General features: G+C 34.1%; 1 protein-coding gene across 4 annotated transcripts in view; it reads left to right on the forward strand.

The window, feature by feature from the left end:
* The window catches only part of USP15 (ubiquitin specific peptidase 15), a 61,489-nt gene that overhangs the window by 9,610 nt on the left and 36,498 nt on the right, over positions 1-15,381 (forward strand). For 2 of the 4 annotated variants that reach the window (XM_021547421.4, XM_085568420.1), the window contains exons 2-6: positions 1,296-1,423; positions 4,450-4,580; positions 7,234-7,360; positions 12,495-12,640; positions 15,133-15,194. In XM_021547421.4, coding sequence (XP_021403096.1) covers positions 1,296-1,423; positions 4,450-4,580; positions 7,234-7,360; positions 12,495-12,640; positions 15,133-15,194 — 594 coding nt within the window. Of the gene's footprint in view, positions 1-1,295; positions 1,424-4,449; positions 4,581-4,604; positions 6,631-6,698; positions 7,035-7,233; positions 7,361-12,494; positions 12,641-15,132; positions 15,195-15,381 lie in introns of those variants that run through there. The other 2 variants (XM_077783489.2, XM_085568421.1) reach the window with 2 other exon arrangements.

Here is a 15,381-nt window from a genome sequence, read left to right on the forward strand (position 1 = left end):
AGTGGACCACAAGCTTTCTCACATTGTTAAATTTTATTATCAAAAATTTTTATTAATCACTCTGTTACTGGGATGTGATAGGACATGTAACACAAACCATTTGTACAGTAAAATGATACTCCAGGAGCAGTAATTTCTTAAGCATTAATTAAAGGTAGTTTGCCTGTATGATAGTTTCTCTTCTGTGTAAAATTATATATTTGCTTCTTAAGATTCATAGTTCACTCAAATTTAGGTCAAGAAAGTAGAGGCCAATGGGACAAGGCTAGCAGGTTTTGTGGTGACTGCATTCATAACCACACAGTTACAGCTTTTATGGAATAGAGCTGGATGGCCACAGCAGAAGAGAAAGGGGAGAATGCTGTTGGCCTTAAGTATGTTCATGAGAATGAAAACTTAGTGTATAAAGGCAAGGGCATGTCAGATTAATCAAATTCAGTTTCATCCTAACATAGTAGCAAAAGATTTGGAACAGACAAGGCAGCAGATTATGAATGCTTTTAGGAAGGAGAAATAATGCATATGGTATCTTAAAAAATAAATACAAATCTAAACATCACTGAGAAAATTTGGTATCTTGATCTTAAAGAAATTCTGGAGAAAAAGATATAAAATGTAGTTATCACTGAACTTTGTAGAAGACAGACTGTGATAGCAGTTTAATCTGGATAAAAATACTGTAGAGCTGAGATTCAAGATATAATTTCTTTATATGAAGTGTAATGTTGATAATAATTTGTAGGAGGAACATCTAGTCCTCTGTGAAAAGCTGACCATTTATTGTTTGTGTTGATGTTGACTCAGAGGAAGAAAACAAGCTTTCTGGTTCTTGAAAGGCATCAGACTCCTGAACTTTTTTAAGTTGCACCTGAATATTATAAATAAAACACCAACAGCAGACAATTCTTTACTGAAAATTCCCTTTCACTTTTTTAAAAGGCTGTCTTATTTTAAGAGATTTAACTTGAATCTCCTGAATTTGAAAATTAGAAACAGGAATTAAAGGTGACAATTATTCATGCTAAAAAGGGAATTTTTTTTTTTAACTTGCTGTTTTTCATCTTCTGATAAGGGTTATTGGCAGTCTTGCCAAAATTGTACCTAGTGCTGTTAGTGTGATCTTTAACTGACCCCAGTTAAAGTCCTCACTGGTAGGAGATGCTGATAATGGTTAGCAGAACAGAGAGAAAAACACTGTCATTTCACAAGGCTGATGAATGCTGGTGCGTTACCATGAATGAGGTGGGAAGTAGTAGAATGCCAATAATTAATACGTATGTCTTCTTCCTTTTAAGGTATCTAGTGGATAGTCGCTGGTTCAAACAGTGGAAAAAATATGTTGGTTTTGACAGCTGGGACAAATACCAGATGGGAGATCAGAATGTGTACCCTGGTCCTATTGATAACTCTGGACTTCTCAAAGGTAACTGCCTCTCACTGTGAAATAAGCCTATAGTATATTAAGTGCGAATTGTCACAAGTAGTTTATCTTTTGAAGCTGGCAGTGTAAATGAGCTTCAGCATACATAAAGGTAAAAATTTTGGTTTCTTTGCAGACCATGACAAAGAAACTGGAATAGATTTCCCTAATAATTCACTATTTTGTAAATGCAGTTATTGGAACTTCTTTGTAATGGTAACAAAATATGTAATAATGTGGAAATTCCTGGTTTATAATGAAATTTTGAGCTGTCTTGAGAACTGAAAATTAGTCAGGTTGACAAAAAGGTGGCTTGAGTTCACTGTTATTTCCCTTTTTTTGGTAGCTTGACAAAATTGGTTGATTTAAAATAAGATTTTTAAGTTGAACTCTAAAACTTAGTTCTGTAAATGTAAATGCCCTAAGCCCGCCCTTTAGTTCTGGAACAATTGAAGAAGTGCTGTTATTTAGTTCAGTGACTTAAGTTGTGTGAAATGATAGAGGATAATTTCTTATTTTCTTTATGGTCTTGTAAGGATGTTAAACTCTGTCTCAGGTCTGACTGACTTCTGCTGAACTGTAGCCAAATTTGTGAACACAGATCTCGGAATACTTTTCCACATATTTCAGTCTTCACATCAAATTCTGTATTTAATGTCCAGTATCAAAATAGCATTAAAGATGTTAATATTTAATCTAGCAGATACAAATTTAGTAGATAATTGTTTTTCTTATTTGCAATTGTAGGTAATGTAACAATACTGACTGCTTGTTCTATGGACACATAATAATACCAGTTTTGCCAGCTTCACGGGGTTTATGGTGAACTTGTGACTTTCTTAATTCAAAACTTCTGTAATTAGTATCTCATTATTTTGCAAATTGAATGTTAAATATTATTGCACCTTTCATATAGCTTGTTGTACCGCGTTCTGCTAATTGTCAGTGTGAATGAGTATATCTGACACTGACCAGTGCTTTTGTAGAAAGTGTTGTATTTTCATGTACATCTATATGTTCACTTCCATCCAGAAACTTTAAAGTCTTTTTCCTCCAGGTGAGTGTTGTGTTTTGTTTTCTGAAATGTGAGGATTTAGCTATTTTGTACATTCTTGTAATGAATCTTGCAGTGAGGCAGGGATGTTCAGGTGATATATCTCACCATCAGATGTAGCAACATCTTTTTGTCTTCAGTGGGGTAGCATCAGCTTGTTCTCTCTTTTGTCTTCCCCCTCAAAAATAGGTGATTTCTAGTTGTGCCAAACACTGTTAGTTCATCTGTACCATTTATAACTTAATCTACATACCTGTTCAGATTGTGCTTAAAGTTACTGTTGTTATGAAGCCTACTTTAGAGTTAGCTGTCCAAATCAGAAGTCATGTTAGCCATTTTCCTGAAAGCTTCTGAAAACCTGTATTCTGTTGTTTTGACACTACCAGTGCCCCTTTCAAAATAAACAACATCAGGGGTTGTGGACCTTACTTTCTGCTCATTCAAGGTTCTAAACTATGGTTCCACCTTGGCAGTGGTTCCATGCATCCAGTTACTCTCCAACATCTACTGTTCCTGTGTAAAGGTAGTTTTAAAATTAAGGGCATTAATGCCCACAAATAATAGCTTTTTCTTTCACCCACTGCAAAGCAACAATCCTCTGTACTAAGTTTTCTGTGTAGCATAAAGTGGCCCTGAAAATGCTTGGATTTTGATCTTGTCTTTGGCACATAGTATGCTCTAGTTGCTCTCATGCTGCTCTCCTTAAAAATGTGCATCTGATATAAAGAATAAAATAATTTAAAATGGGCATGCTTTCTCAGATATTCTGCAGTGTAATGCACCGATAAGGAAAACTGTAATTGAATTCACTAAAGAGTGATTCCAGGAAACTGAAGCAGTATGTTTGGCTTATATTACTTAAATGCTTCTCCCTTGTTTCCAGAACATTTGGATGAAGTGAGAGCAATGAAAAGTTAACAGGTAGAGATTTCAGTTAATCTCAACATGTGCAAAAAAAAGTTGAATGTGATGTAATGCACGTGTCTTGTTTAAAAGAAGAGATACATCATCAAAGTGGGCACGAGGAAGTAGGTATTTAGGGTAGCTGATGGTTCATTATAGAAAACAGTGTTGTATATGAGGGACTGAATTGTCAGAATCTGGGTATCTGTTTGGTGGTTGTAAAATAATTATACTAGAAGAAATGTTGGTATTTTTAGAAGGAGGTAATAGAATACAAATTGCACCTTCTCACCATATAAGCATATATGCCGTATGAGTCTCGTGAAGAGTTATGTAGACCTGAAGAAGTGCTTGTGGATTTCTCCCCTGACTGTGCTCATAGCTATAATGTGATGCTTCCAGACAGAAGGACAGCTGCCCTAAATGTTTGAAGCTCATCGTGGCTCACATCTGGAATCACCTCTTGGACCTAAAAGATAGCTACTATTGATAAGGATTGAACGAAAGCTAAAAGCATGTGGCTTACCTTAAGAGATTCCAAGTTGTGCTTCATTCAATTGCAGCATCTCCCCTTCTCTGCAAAGGATTTTGTAGTGACTGTTTCCAGAGCACATAGGATCATTTAAATAGGAGGTTGTACTATGCTACTTTCCTAGTCTGACTTAGAGTGAATTACTTCAAACTTTGTCTTGAATCGACAGTTAACTACTCATTCTCATTTTCAGCTGTGGAAATATCCATGATGATGTGGGAATGTGTGAAGTGAGTGGGAGAAATGAATTAGTTTCTCTGAAAGCTAGGATGGTGTATGATAACAAACTATGTGCTTGTAATTGCATGAGGATAAAAAGTTGTCACTCAAACAGTAAAGGAATACCACCTGTAATAGGTGTGCTAAGCATAAACAGGGTAGTTTGCCTACGTGGTTTCCGAAGACTACATTGGACGCCATAATACTGGTAACATAATTGTGATTCAAAGTATTTTGCCTGCTGTTTACATGAAAAATGTTATATTAAAAACTCAAGTACAGAATTACAGTATTCAAGTGAAAATAATCTTTCTCTTATAGATGGTGATTCCCAGTCTCTCAAGGAACATCTCATTGATGAGCTGGACTACATCCTTTTGCCAACTGAAGGCTGGAATAGGCTAGTGAGCTGGTACACGCTGATGGAAGGTCAAGAGCCAATTGCACGCAAGGTACTCTTTAACTACCTGCTGGGATTAGTTTGATTCAGATGTAGTCCTGCAAATATGCAGGAGCCGCACAGGAATTTATTAGGAGACTTTTAAGTCCTGGCCTGTGATAATCAGATAAAGAACTCCTGCTTTAGTTGCTTATTGATATCTTTTATTTGTTCAAATTTTTGAGGCTTAAATGTGTCATATTGAGGCAGGGGAATGCAAAGGACACAATATTTTCTTTTTCTGGAAGTAAGTTCTGTTTATATCTCAAGAATTTGCTTTAGAAACTTGTATGGCTGTTAATACAAATGATTTTGTAATTAGGTAAATAATTCTAAAACTGTATTGACTATGTTAGTAAAAAGTCTAGCTCTAATAATGTTAACATTGGTGGAGTAATTGGTAGTTTCTTTCTGATAAGCACTCTGTGCTCAGCTGCTTGCCAAGGGAGTTATTTCTTTAAGCAAAAAGCTTACCACAACACAAGTAGTAGTCCATGGTATGGTGGATAGTGTGGCCCTCCATCAAAATGAGATACTAAAAAATTAATATCTTTAATTTTTTTTTGTTTGCTTCAAGCACATAACAACCTTATTATTAAAGGTGAGACGACATTTTACCGGTTTATTTATCATACAATCTTTTTTTTTTGTTTGTGTAATTTCTTAAGATTTTCAACTTAGTGATTATAGTTGCATCCTAACTGGACTTATAAAATACATTTTGGTATATTTATCCTTCTTGTATTGACTGCTAGGGTGTATTCTTTCAGTTACAGGGATCTTTATTTTAATTATTTTTAAATCCCTGGAAAAATACTAGGCTTAGAATTTAATTTTATGATTTCTGTTGTAATAAAAGTTTTGTTTCCTTCTTATGACGTAAGTATGGTTTAACTTCTGCATGCTGGCTACTTTTAAAGTCCACTCCTCAAATAGATATAGATAGGTATATAGGTAGATATAGCTCAGATATAAAGGTAGATAAAGCTGTAGAAGTTTTGGATTGTCAAAATTAATTTGGTCAGCAACAAAAGTTTATTAAAGCGTTTTATAATATTTTCTCTAATACGATAAAATAGTTGTTTGGGTTTTGGCTTTGTTTTAAAGAGACATGCCTGAAATGTCTGTCGTTTTGTCTAGTTCTGTTAGAGCAAAAATTCATTAAAATAACTGCCCTCTTTAAACATGTATCTGTTATCAACTTGGTATTTATTTTTCTGAAGATGGATTTCAGTAAAATGCATACTCTTCCATCATCATGGTAAAGTAAAAAGTCTTCAGTTTGGGAGGAAGCTGGAAGGAGAGAGCAGTGAAATTAGTAACTTCTATTCCACTTGGAAGTAGCTAACTGGAAACATGGAGTATAATGAGTGGCCAGGTAAACTGGCATAGCTTTGTTATTTTCTGCCAATATAAACAGCAGTTATCCTCTGAGAAGCATGATCCAGTTCAGCATTTTTGTTCCTGATGCTTTTGTCATTCATTATTATTTTTCCTGTCTACCTTTATGAGTTGCTTTTTTTTTCAGAAATCTGGTATTATATTTTTCTTTCACCCCCTTTGTTGCAAAAGCAACATTTTTGAAATGTGGATCCAAATTTTAAACTGATAAGATTTTGTATTTGATCTACATCAAATAATGCTAAGACTTTTTGTAATAAGTTGTACTACCACTAGAGTGTCAGTTGTTATTCTTAGAAATGTGTTAGCTGCACTGTATAGTTTTGTTGCCACTGCCAGTATTTTGTTGTGACTGTAGTAGCTGAAAACTACTAGCTGCTCAAATTAAGATGCAGTTTTGTTTAAATGCCATCATTGACAATCACTAAAGCTAAGACAAGCAATGAAATAATTCACTAATTTTTTCATTCTTTTCCTACGGGACATACACATAAGTTATATTTGTACAGCAGATAGCAGATCTCTCCTAGCAATTAGCTGGTGGCTTTATTTTAACCGTATTTGTCAGATGTATCACATATCAGGCTGATGGTTATTTTTGGAGTAGTCTACATGACTATGCAGTTACACTTTGGAAGATCAAAGGGAAAAACATTTAAGAGGTGACCCTGAATATCTTTTTCTACATTTTACTTCTATTAAAAACCAAAAAATTCCTGTGTATTTAATCTGTGTTTCAAAAATGAACATAGAATAAACAGCTGTAATGAGTACGTAAAATTTCAGATGAATGTGTTAATTATTGGAATGTAAGTAGAAGATTTGTAGGTTTTGTTTAAAAATGTGATATCCAGATTTTATTTGTGTGTATTATATTTTTGATAAATACTCTTTCAAGTGTGAAAACTAGTTCTTGGTGTTCTGAGGAAGTACTATACAATGATTGAATGTGTAAATAAAAGTACCTTTTGGGCATTTTTACCTTCTGGTCACGTATCTTTGGATTAAGGTTGCATATTTGTGATTTCTACTTTCTACACTTTGAAAGGCATCATGTTATACACAGGTAAGACATCATGAAAAAAAGTACTTTCTAGCTTACTGTGTTTCTAAAAAGTTATAGGAGAATTTTAGTTCTCATTTTTTGCATTTATTAAGTGTCTTGTATTGCATGAGCTTCTGTTTCTTGAAGAGGTCTCAAATATCTTAAAGTGTATGTATATAAATATATTCAGACTGATGTGTGATCTCATTCTGTTTTTCAGGTCGTTGAACAGGGTATGTTTGTAAAGCACTGCAAAGTAGAAGTATATCTAACAGAATTAAAACTGTGTGAAAATGGAAATATGAACAACGTTGTCACACGAAGATTTAGTAAAGCTGATACAATAGGTATGCACAACTATTTTCTAAAAATATGTGATTGGTACTTGTATGTGGTAGCAAGTTCTGAATAAATGTCTAAATAAATGTCTGAATAAAATGATTGATGGGTATTTTGACCATTAAAAACAATGGGAGTTGTTTTGTTTGGGTCAAGGTTAAAAGTTAACAAATTGGAATATTGAGGGGGTTTAATACAACTGTAACAATATAATTGCATGTTTTATTATCTAAGCATCTGTATTAACTTTAGAGGTTTGAGCTTTTAAGAAAGTGAATAGTGTGATGTTGTTTATTTGATTTTGTAGTACTTTTTCGTGGCTTTTGATGTTGAAGATGTTGTATTTTTTATGTGTTTCTTAGCCAACACATTCTAATCATATATATAAAGAGAAGGATGTACAAAACACAAGAAAGAATTTAATTAATAAATTAATGCCTAAAGGTGACCTACAAAGGCAGTATTCTTCATATTGTGAAGTGGTAGCCCAGGCACAATCTTTTACAGTAATTGAATCCTCTGTTAAACCTTTAAGTACATTTATTTTGACTGCTCATTGAGCAGTCTGTCACTGCTTGAAATAGTGACAGTATTTTAATAAGATATTTGAATTTGAAAATAATCAGAACATTTTCAAAGATATTGCTCCTCAATTTTTGGTGTATTTGTGCTTGTGTATCTGAGATAAGAGTCTTTCAATCGTCTGTATTTGTGCAGTTTTGTACTTCACGCAGAATTGTGCCCTTGGCACTGTATGTCCAGCCATCATTTTGTTTACATTTGTTGACAGCAGTGTATGTTTTTTTAGCTTTTGCTTCTCTTCACATTGAGTAGTGACTTATATGTACCAGCCTTTACTTCTTTGCAGATTGCTTGCTTCAGAATAGTAATTTTACTTTGTGAAATGTCAATATTTTAAGTTAGAAAAAGAATCACGTCTTGTATAAGAATAAAAACTTTCAAATTGTTTTAAAATTTTAAAAATTCTAAAAATTTCACTTTTAAATTGTGAAAATTCTCCCCAAACAAGGTTTGTTGTTAATTTGTCTTTTTGAGATCTGTTTTAACTTGGGATGTTGTACTTCATTATTTTCTGAGGAAACTAGAAACTTGGAAAAAGCAATTTAACATTGTCCTTAGGACAGTGGACAATGTCCTTAGGACATTATCCTTTAACATTGGTCCCTTAGGACCAAATGCATGTTATTTTGCAGCTATATTGAATTTAATTGTATCACTGAAATTATAGGCAATGTATGAATTTTTTTTTTTTCTCTAATCCAGAAGCAGGGCATTTTGGAATGACAGTTACTTGAAGGTGTATTCCTTCTTCCTTAGCAAAGAGAGGATTAAAATTATGAATAAATTGTTTAAAATATAATAAGAAGCAGTCAGAGTTCATTGGCAATCCCTTTCCAGACATTGGCCTTGTTTGCTTTCCTGAAATGTGCATTATATGCTCCTGGAAGCCTTTAAAAAACATACCTTTCCCAAAACTGAAACTTACTGTGCAGAGTGCAAAGCAGAGCTATCCAAGCCAAGGCATTCAGAAGAGTTTGTACCTTAGAAGAAGAGCTAGAAAAATTCAATCCACTTTAAGAATGAAATAGTAACTGATCCCTCTTATCCATTCCTAAGATTGTGATTTTTTCCCCCCTGCTTCTTACCTCAAATATATTTAAGGTAGTTCTAGAATTCATCAAATACACAGCAGAAATGCTTATTATATCAATAAATAATATGCAAGAGGGATCTTACAGAATCTTGATTATTTTTCACTCTTCCTTGTATATTCCAGTAAGGGGTGCATTTTTATTATAGTTGCAGAAGGCTTATAGTACAAAAGAGTCAGTAAGAGCCCCATAGAACTGAGTAGACACAGGGTAATATGGTCTTTTCAAGAAATTTTAATTTTTCTATCCACCATCACTGATTATATTATTTACTGCACTCAAAAAATAAGTTCAAGACCTTCCTTAATTCAAAAAAACAGAAATATTCTAAGTATAATGTAATATCCGCCATCAATCTTCAGATGTGTGTTATTCCTGGAATACCTTTGCATTTCCGCTCCAATAGATGCTAAGCTAAGCTGTATTGATAAATCAGTACCAAGTCAAGGGCACACCTAATAATGCCAGTCATTATCTTGCAATGGTACTGGCTACATCTGACACATTCTTTGGACCTTCTTGGGAACGTCCTATGCCCTTGCCTTGGAGACAGTGTATGGTGACTTTGAGATCAGTATATGACTAACTCTCTTGGGGGAGAGGGGATTAATTCTAAAAGGAAAATGAGTTAGACAATAGGTGTAGTTGAGGCAACTTTCCAGCCAAGATGCTGATTCCAGAGAGCATCAGAGCTTCCGAGTGAAAATGAGTTAATGATCCGTTCAGGAATTTTAATCACGTGAAAGTATGATAGAACTAAATCATTAGCCTAATATTTAAGAGTTCTACAAAATACAGATTGTCAGAAAGACTGTTTGTGGCCTCAGTTATAGACAGACAGGAGTCAGATTGTGTCTACAATGCCATAAAACAATTTCAAAACTGAGCTGATGAACTTCACAGAAGATTATACTAGTGGCTCTGTATCTAATGGACTTTTGCTAGTAAATTGTTGTAGTAAATGGCATTGATTTATCTCTTCCTTTGATCTGCTGCAGAATACAAGAATGTAATGCTTGCCGTGCTAGAGGACTGTTTAATCTGGAATTGGTGACTAGCCTTTTCCTTCTTTAAGAAGGAAGGATTACTCTTCCCCAGTTCAGACTGGCATCTAAACATTAACTTAAAATCTAAGAGTTTCCTGTAGCCAGCATTTGTGATTGCACTGACTTTAGGAGCAGGATGTATTTGTATTGGGATTCACTGAACTTTTTCAGCATCTCATCGAGACTGTTCCAAGTAGTCTTTCAAAATAGTACTTCAAGCATGCAGTTGTTTTTATGAATAAGCTGTATGATTTTTAACAATATAGGTTATGATCTGTATGGGAGCTGTAACTTTTAACTCTAAAATTGTACTGTCTCAAATTGTCAGTATGCAGCTGGATGGAGTGAGAGACATCTTTAAATGGCAGTTCTTCCTGTCTCTTTTAGACATCATGCTAGTACTAATCATGTCATACATTGGATGTATAACTAAAATTCACCAAAAAAGAGTTGGGAGTCACCATCCCTGGAAGTGTTTAAGAACTGAGTTGTGACACTCAGTGCTATGGTTTAGTTGATATCCTAGTGTTTGGTGAAAGGTTGGACTCGATGATCTCGGACGCCTTTTCCAACTTTAATGAGTCTGTGATTCTACTAGAGGAGAGCCCCATACACAGTGTGACTTAGACAATACCTATTTTATATGTTTTCATTTATGCTGGAACAGGCACTTCCACTTTACTTCATAAGCCAGCACTCCAGTAATAGTTGGGGAGGGGAGGAAGAATTATAAAGTGAGCATTGGTTATATGTTCATGGAAGTACAAAAATAATCTTATTTTCACAGTCTTGAAATTGGCATAATAGTCAAGTGGAACATGCTCTTCCCAGAGTCTTGGATATAATGTTTATTCATCCAAAAGGATTGATTCTTCCTGTCTTGTAATAGTTCTGTTAGCAAAGCTGGAATATGTTAAAAATTAACTTAATAAATGTTAGCTTAAAACTTGTGAAGAAAATGACCTTCAATGCTCAGAGAATTAATTGCCTATTAATCTATATTAATAGAATGAAAAATGACATTTTGTAAATTCTTCTTTTAGTGAAAGCCATTGATAAATCTAGATTTTCTACATTTTTTTTGCAAGATTGTTGCTGACTAGTTTTATTCTTCTGTTCAGATATAATTATTTTAATTAATTGGCTGAGAATTGATTCAGACAGTACATGATTTTTTTTTTGAGGGCCAACAAATCAGTCTGTTGCTTTGTTGATATCACCTACCTTGCCTATATATAATCTCTGTTAAAAAAACAGCTGATCTTAGCACTTGCTTTCAGACTAAAATGTGTGATAGCTAATATAGAAACAAGCGGTATTCAATTGCCGACAATATCTACAAATATTATATTTGCCTGTTATCATACATTTCACAAGCCAGTATCTTTTGCAAGGCACTTTTAAGTTTTGGGTCTTAATTTGGCTTTTCCTGTTTAACCTAGTGGAAGAGAAAATAATCTTGAGTAAAAGGGAGTAAGAGAAGCTGACACACTAGTGTTTTGTCCTTAGACTTTGGAGAAATGTCTTTTGAAGAGCTTACAGGGCCCATTTTTATAGTTGTGCTTTCAGTGATCATCAGGGATAAAGTGTTATGTTTTTTGGCTCCTGTTTTGTGTTCTGTGTTAACTGTTATGAGACATAGCTTCCATGGGCCTTTGTGAATCTACCAATTAAAAAAAGCAGCTAAGTGGGATTGCTATGATACAGCACTGCACATATTAGTTTAAAAACCCAAGTCTTTAATAAACTCTGCTTTTGTGTAAGGAGAATAGTGTTAATTAAAAACTTCTTAAATTTCAGGTAAATAAGTTATGCTACCTTAAAATTATGTAACACTGGTTATATTTCTGTTAGGTAGAGAAGGAGCTGGTAGACCTTTCTTTCACTATTTCAGGGACATAAAATCTTTCCTTTTAGAACAAATTTATGCATTTCAGTTTTACAGAGCAGTCATTTTTTTCTTCTGGACATGTGAATTAAACTTCACACATTTATTATAATAGTGCAGTTAGTACTAATTGCATTCGAATATGGGTAGAAGTGTAAAAACCAAAAAGGGTTGATTTAGGGAACAGAATGACTTCATGCACTTAATTTTGCTCACTGGTCTCACTTCTGATAATTTGCTAACTCCCTACACTCTTCTATCAGCATACACAGAAATTAGGAGATGGCTCCTGTTGTCTGTTACTTGCCAGCTTCTCTTTTATTTGGTCTACCTTGCTAAGGGATTCGGTCCTCTGACTGCTTCCATTTTAAAGGCAAGCTAACTAGCAACTTCCTGCTTGTCCTACAAAATGATGTAGTTGCATGGCAAACAATGGTTTCATGTTTTGAATATGAGGAGATGAATTCTGATGCTTTGACCTTATACTGTTTGTGTATTGAAATGTTAAACTTGTGTTCTTTCCTTCACAAAACAGACACAATTGAAAAGGAGATAAGAAAAATCTTCAATATTCCAGGTGAAAAAGAGACCAGATTGTGGAACAAGTACATGAGTAATACTTTTGAACCTTTGAATAAACCAGACAGTACCATACAGGATGCTGGTTTATACCAGGGACAGGTACAGTGAAATATTTCTTTCCTTGAACATATTTTTGCTCATGAAAATGTAGCTATACCAAATGACTTTTAATTTTTTTTTAATGAAAATCACTTTCTAATATATTAGGGATAGAAGATTTTGTGAACAAATTTGTTGAAATTAGTCTTTATGTTTATTTCCAGGATTAAAGACTGAAAAGAGGATTTAACTCTCCTGATTAATTAAAATTAAATTTTTTAATATGTCTAAATTTTAAATTTTATGTTTACCAAATTTTAAGAAATTGCTGACATTAAAATGGTAAAATCTGAAGTAAATAATTATTCCTAGGATCTTGGATATGTTTCTATAATGAAACCCAAAATTTGAAGAACTTTCTAGATATTCTAAAAGAATAATGTCTTCTACTCAGAGTCCACTGTCTAGATTTCACAAACAAAATTACAAAAACATGAAAATACTTCGATAAGAACAACAGAGACAGAGGTTTGTAAACTTGCTTTAACATGAGACACTGTCATCACTTCAAAATCATCATTTTACAAAGTCCTCACAAGATAACATTTTTACCTTTCCAGATTAATATAAAGAACAAACATTGAATGTTAAACTACAAAATATAAATGTAAACTGATTGAGCAATTGCATTAATAGAATAACTTTTCAGATGATTACACTGATTCTTGAGTCTTCAAATAGAGCTGAATGTTTTTTCAACACCTGTAGTTCATGCAGTCACGCTACAAATGCGGATGGATGAAATTTGATGGCAGTAACTTTAGACGAGGTTATATTATAGTATTTCCTTTTGCTTTGAAGTATTTAACTATAACCTACTTACCTACAGTATTTAGGCTGTGTTTCAGTTTTTCTGATGGCATGGAAATAGGTAATCAGTGCACCAGAATTGCTGCTTGAGCTATTGTGTCGTGTAGCTTCATGCTGCATGCACTTAAACCCTCACAGAGGTAATTTTAACAATGTAAAAGTCCTACTGGAAGAGCCCACATCTCTCAGAAAAGATTTACATCAAAGATGTAACTTGCAAATTATCTCTATCCCAGTGAAACATTAAGTATGAAGCAATGATGGTTTAATAAAGCCGTGACAAGATCTCTAGGTGACATCTGTACTTTCAGCAAAACAAATACCGTTTAAAACAGAGTTTAACCATGGTTTCTGAAAATGCTAAAAATGTCATGGTAGGCCATATGTGTTTGGTCAGCTGCTGACATACACATGGTTATTTTTCTTGCTGAGTTTCCTAGTCTAATAATAGTTATTCTATTACAGTCAGTCTAACCTAATAGTTACAGTAGTGTACACAATTGAGTAAAGTATTGCTTTGAATTTATCAGTTGATTTCTGAATCACGCATTTAGGGATTCCATTGAACTCTTCAGTCTAAATCTACTTTCTGTTTAGTGAGCTCTGGGTAAGTCAAGGAAGTATTGCAGAATCAGTCTTTTAGCATCAGTGACCAAGGATAGCAGACTGCTCTGTTCCAGATAGAAAGCTGGTCATGATAGAAGGCTTGTTTTAAATCTCATGCTTTAAATGCATGAGACTGAAAATGTGATGACATCTTCAAGTGGCTTATACACAAGGTTTTGAGCATTAGTACTTACCTGAATTTATGTTACAGTGTGGACACATACAGGCACAGTATGGCAGCTAATTAGTGTTCTGAAACATCAGTGTACGGTTGTGCGGAATTAGTTGCATTGGAAGTGGGGAGTTGATTCAGTTTGAGCATTCAAGTCTAGTTGCCATTTAAAAGGATCCAGCTATCTCAGCTGTCAATCCAGAAAAAGGCATGAGCTGTTTGTAGGTCCTGTGTCATATCTGCCGGCTTAGGGGAGCTATCTCAAATACCCAAAGGGGTTTCAAATGACACCTGATGCCTGTGGTTGGGACTGAGTGTTCTGTACTTCTTTCTGTACCAATAACAAATCAAATGAAATTAATTTCATTATCCAACTGTCCTGTTGAAAAAATAATATTAGATAAATGCTAATAGAGTAATAGCTAATAGAGTAACCATAGAGGTATGGTTTTAAGGCTATTGAGGCAGAAAATAGTTTTGTTTGGGTGTTTTGGGTTTTTTCCTTATCCATCTGTGTGAGGCAAAATTCCTTCAGGAATTATCCCTTCCTTAACAGGGCTGTTGTATAGACATGTGATTCCTATAGATTAACAGATGCTGCCTAAACATTGCAGGTCAACTGCTAACCTCTTTGAGAGGTAAGTGGCTTGCCATCCATGGATTGTAGAGGAATAGAAATATTTAGATTGCCAAATTAAGATAATGTGTGAAAAAAGTAGAGAGGAAGGTGCAGTGTAGTGGATGGAATACCAAGTGTAATGGAATATTCTTGAATCTCAATGAATAGTAACTTAAATATCAGTCTTTTCTCCATTACATGTCAGCAAATCTATTAAAAAGATGGAACAGAAAGCAATGTACTGATATTTTTATTGCAATTTTCTTATTACACTTTTTGTGGTAGGTCCTGGTGATAGAACAGAAGAATGAAGATGGAACATGGCCAAGAGGCCCTTCAACTCCTAAGTAAGTTATGAATTCCAGTCATGTGATTAGTTTGCATTTTATTTTGCTTTATGAAAAAAAAAATTTAAGTGGCATTTTATTTTGAAAATCAGCTTTCAGATATTTAATTGAAAGTATACTTGAATTTATTTGCTGTATCATGCATTGTAGAACATAGCATAATAATGGTGAATTCCTACCATGAATT

This window comes from Lonchura striata, chromosome 1A (assembly GCF_050655825.1).
Source record: "Lonchura striata isolate lonStrDom1 chromosome 1A, ASM5065582v1, whole genome shotgun sequence".
Taxonomy (NCBI): domain Eukaryota; kingdom Metazoa; phylum Chordata; class Aves; order Passeriformes; family Estrildidae; genus Lonchura; species Lonchura striata.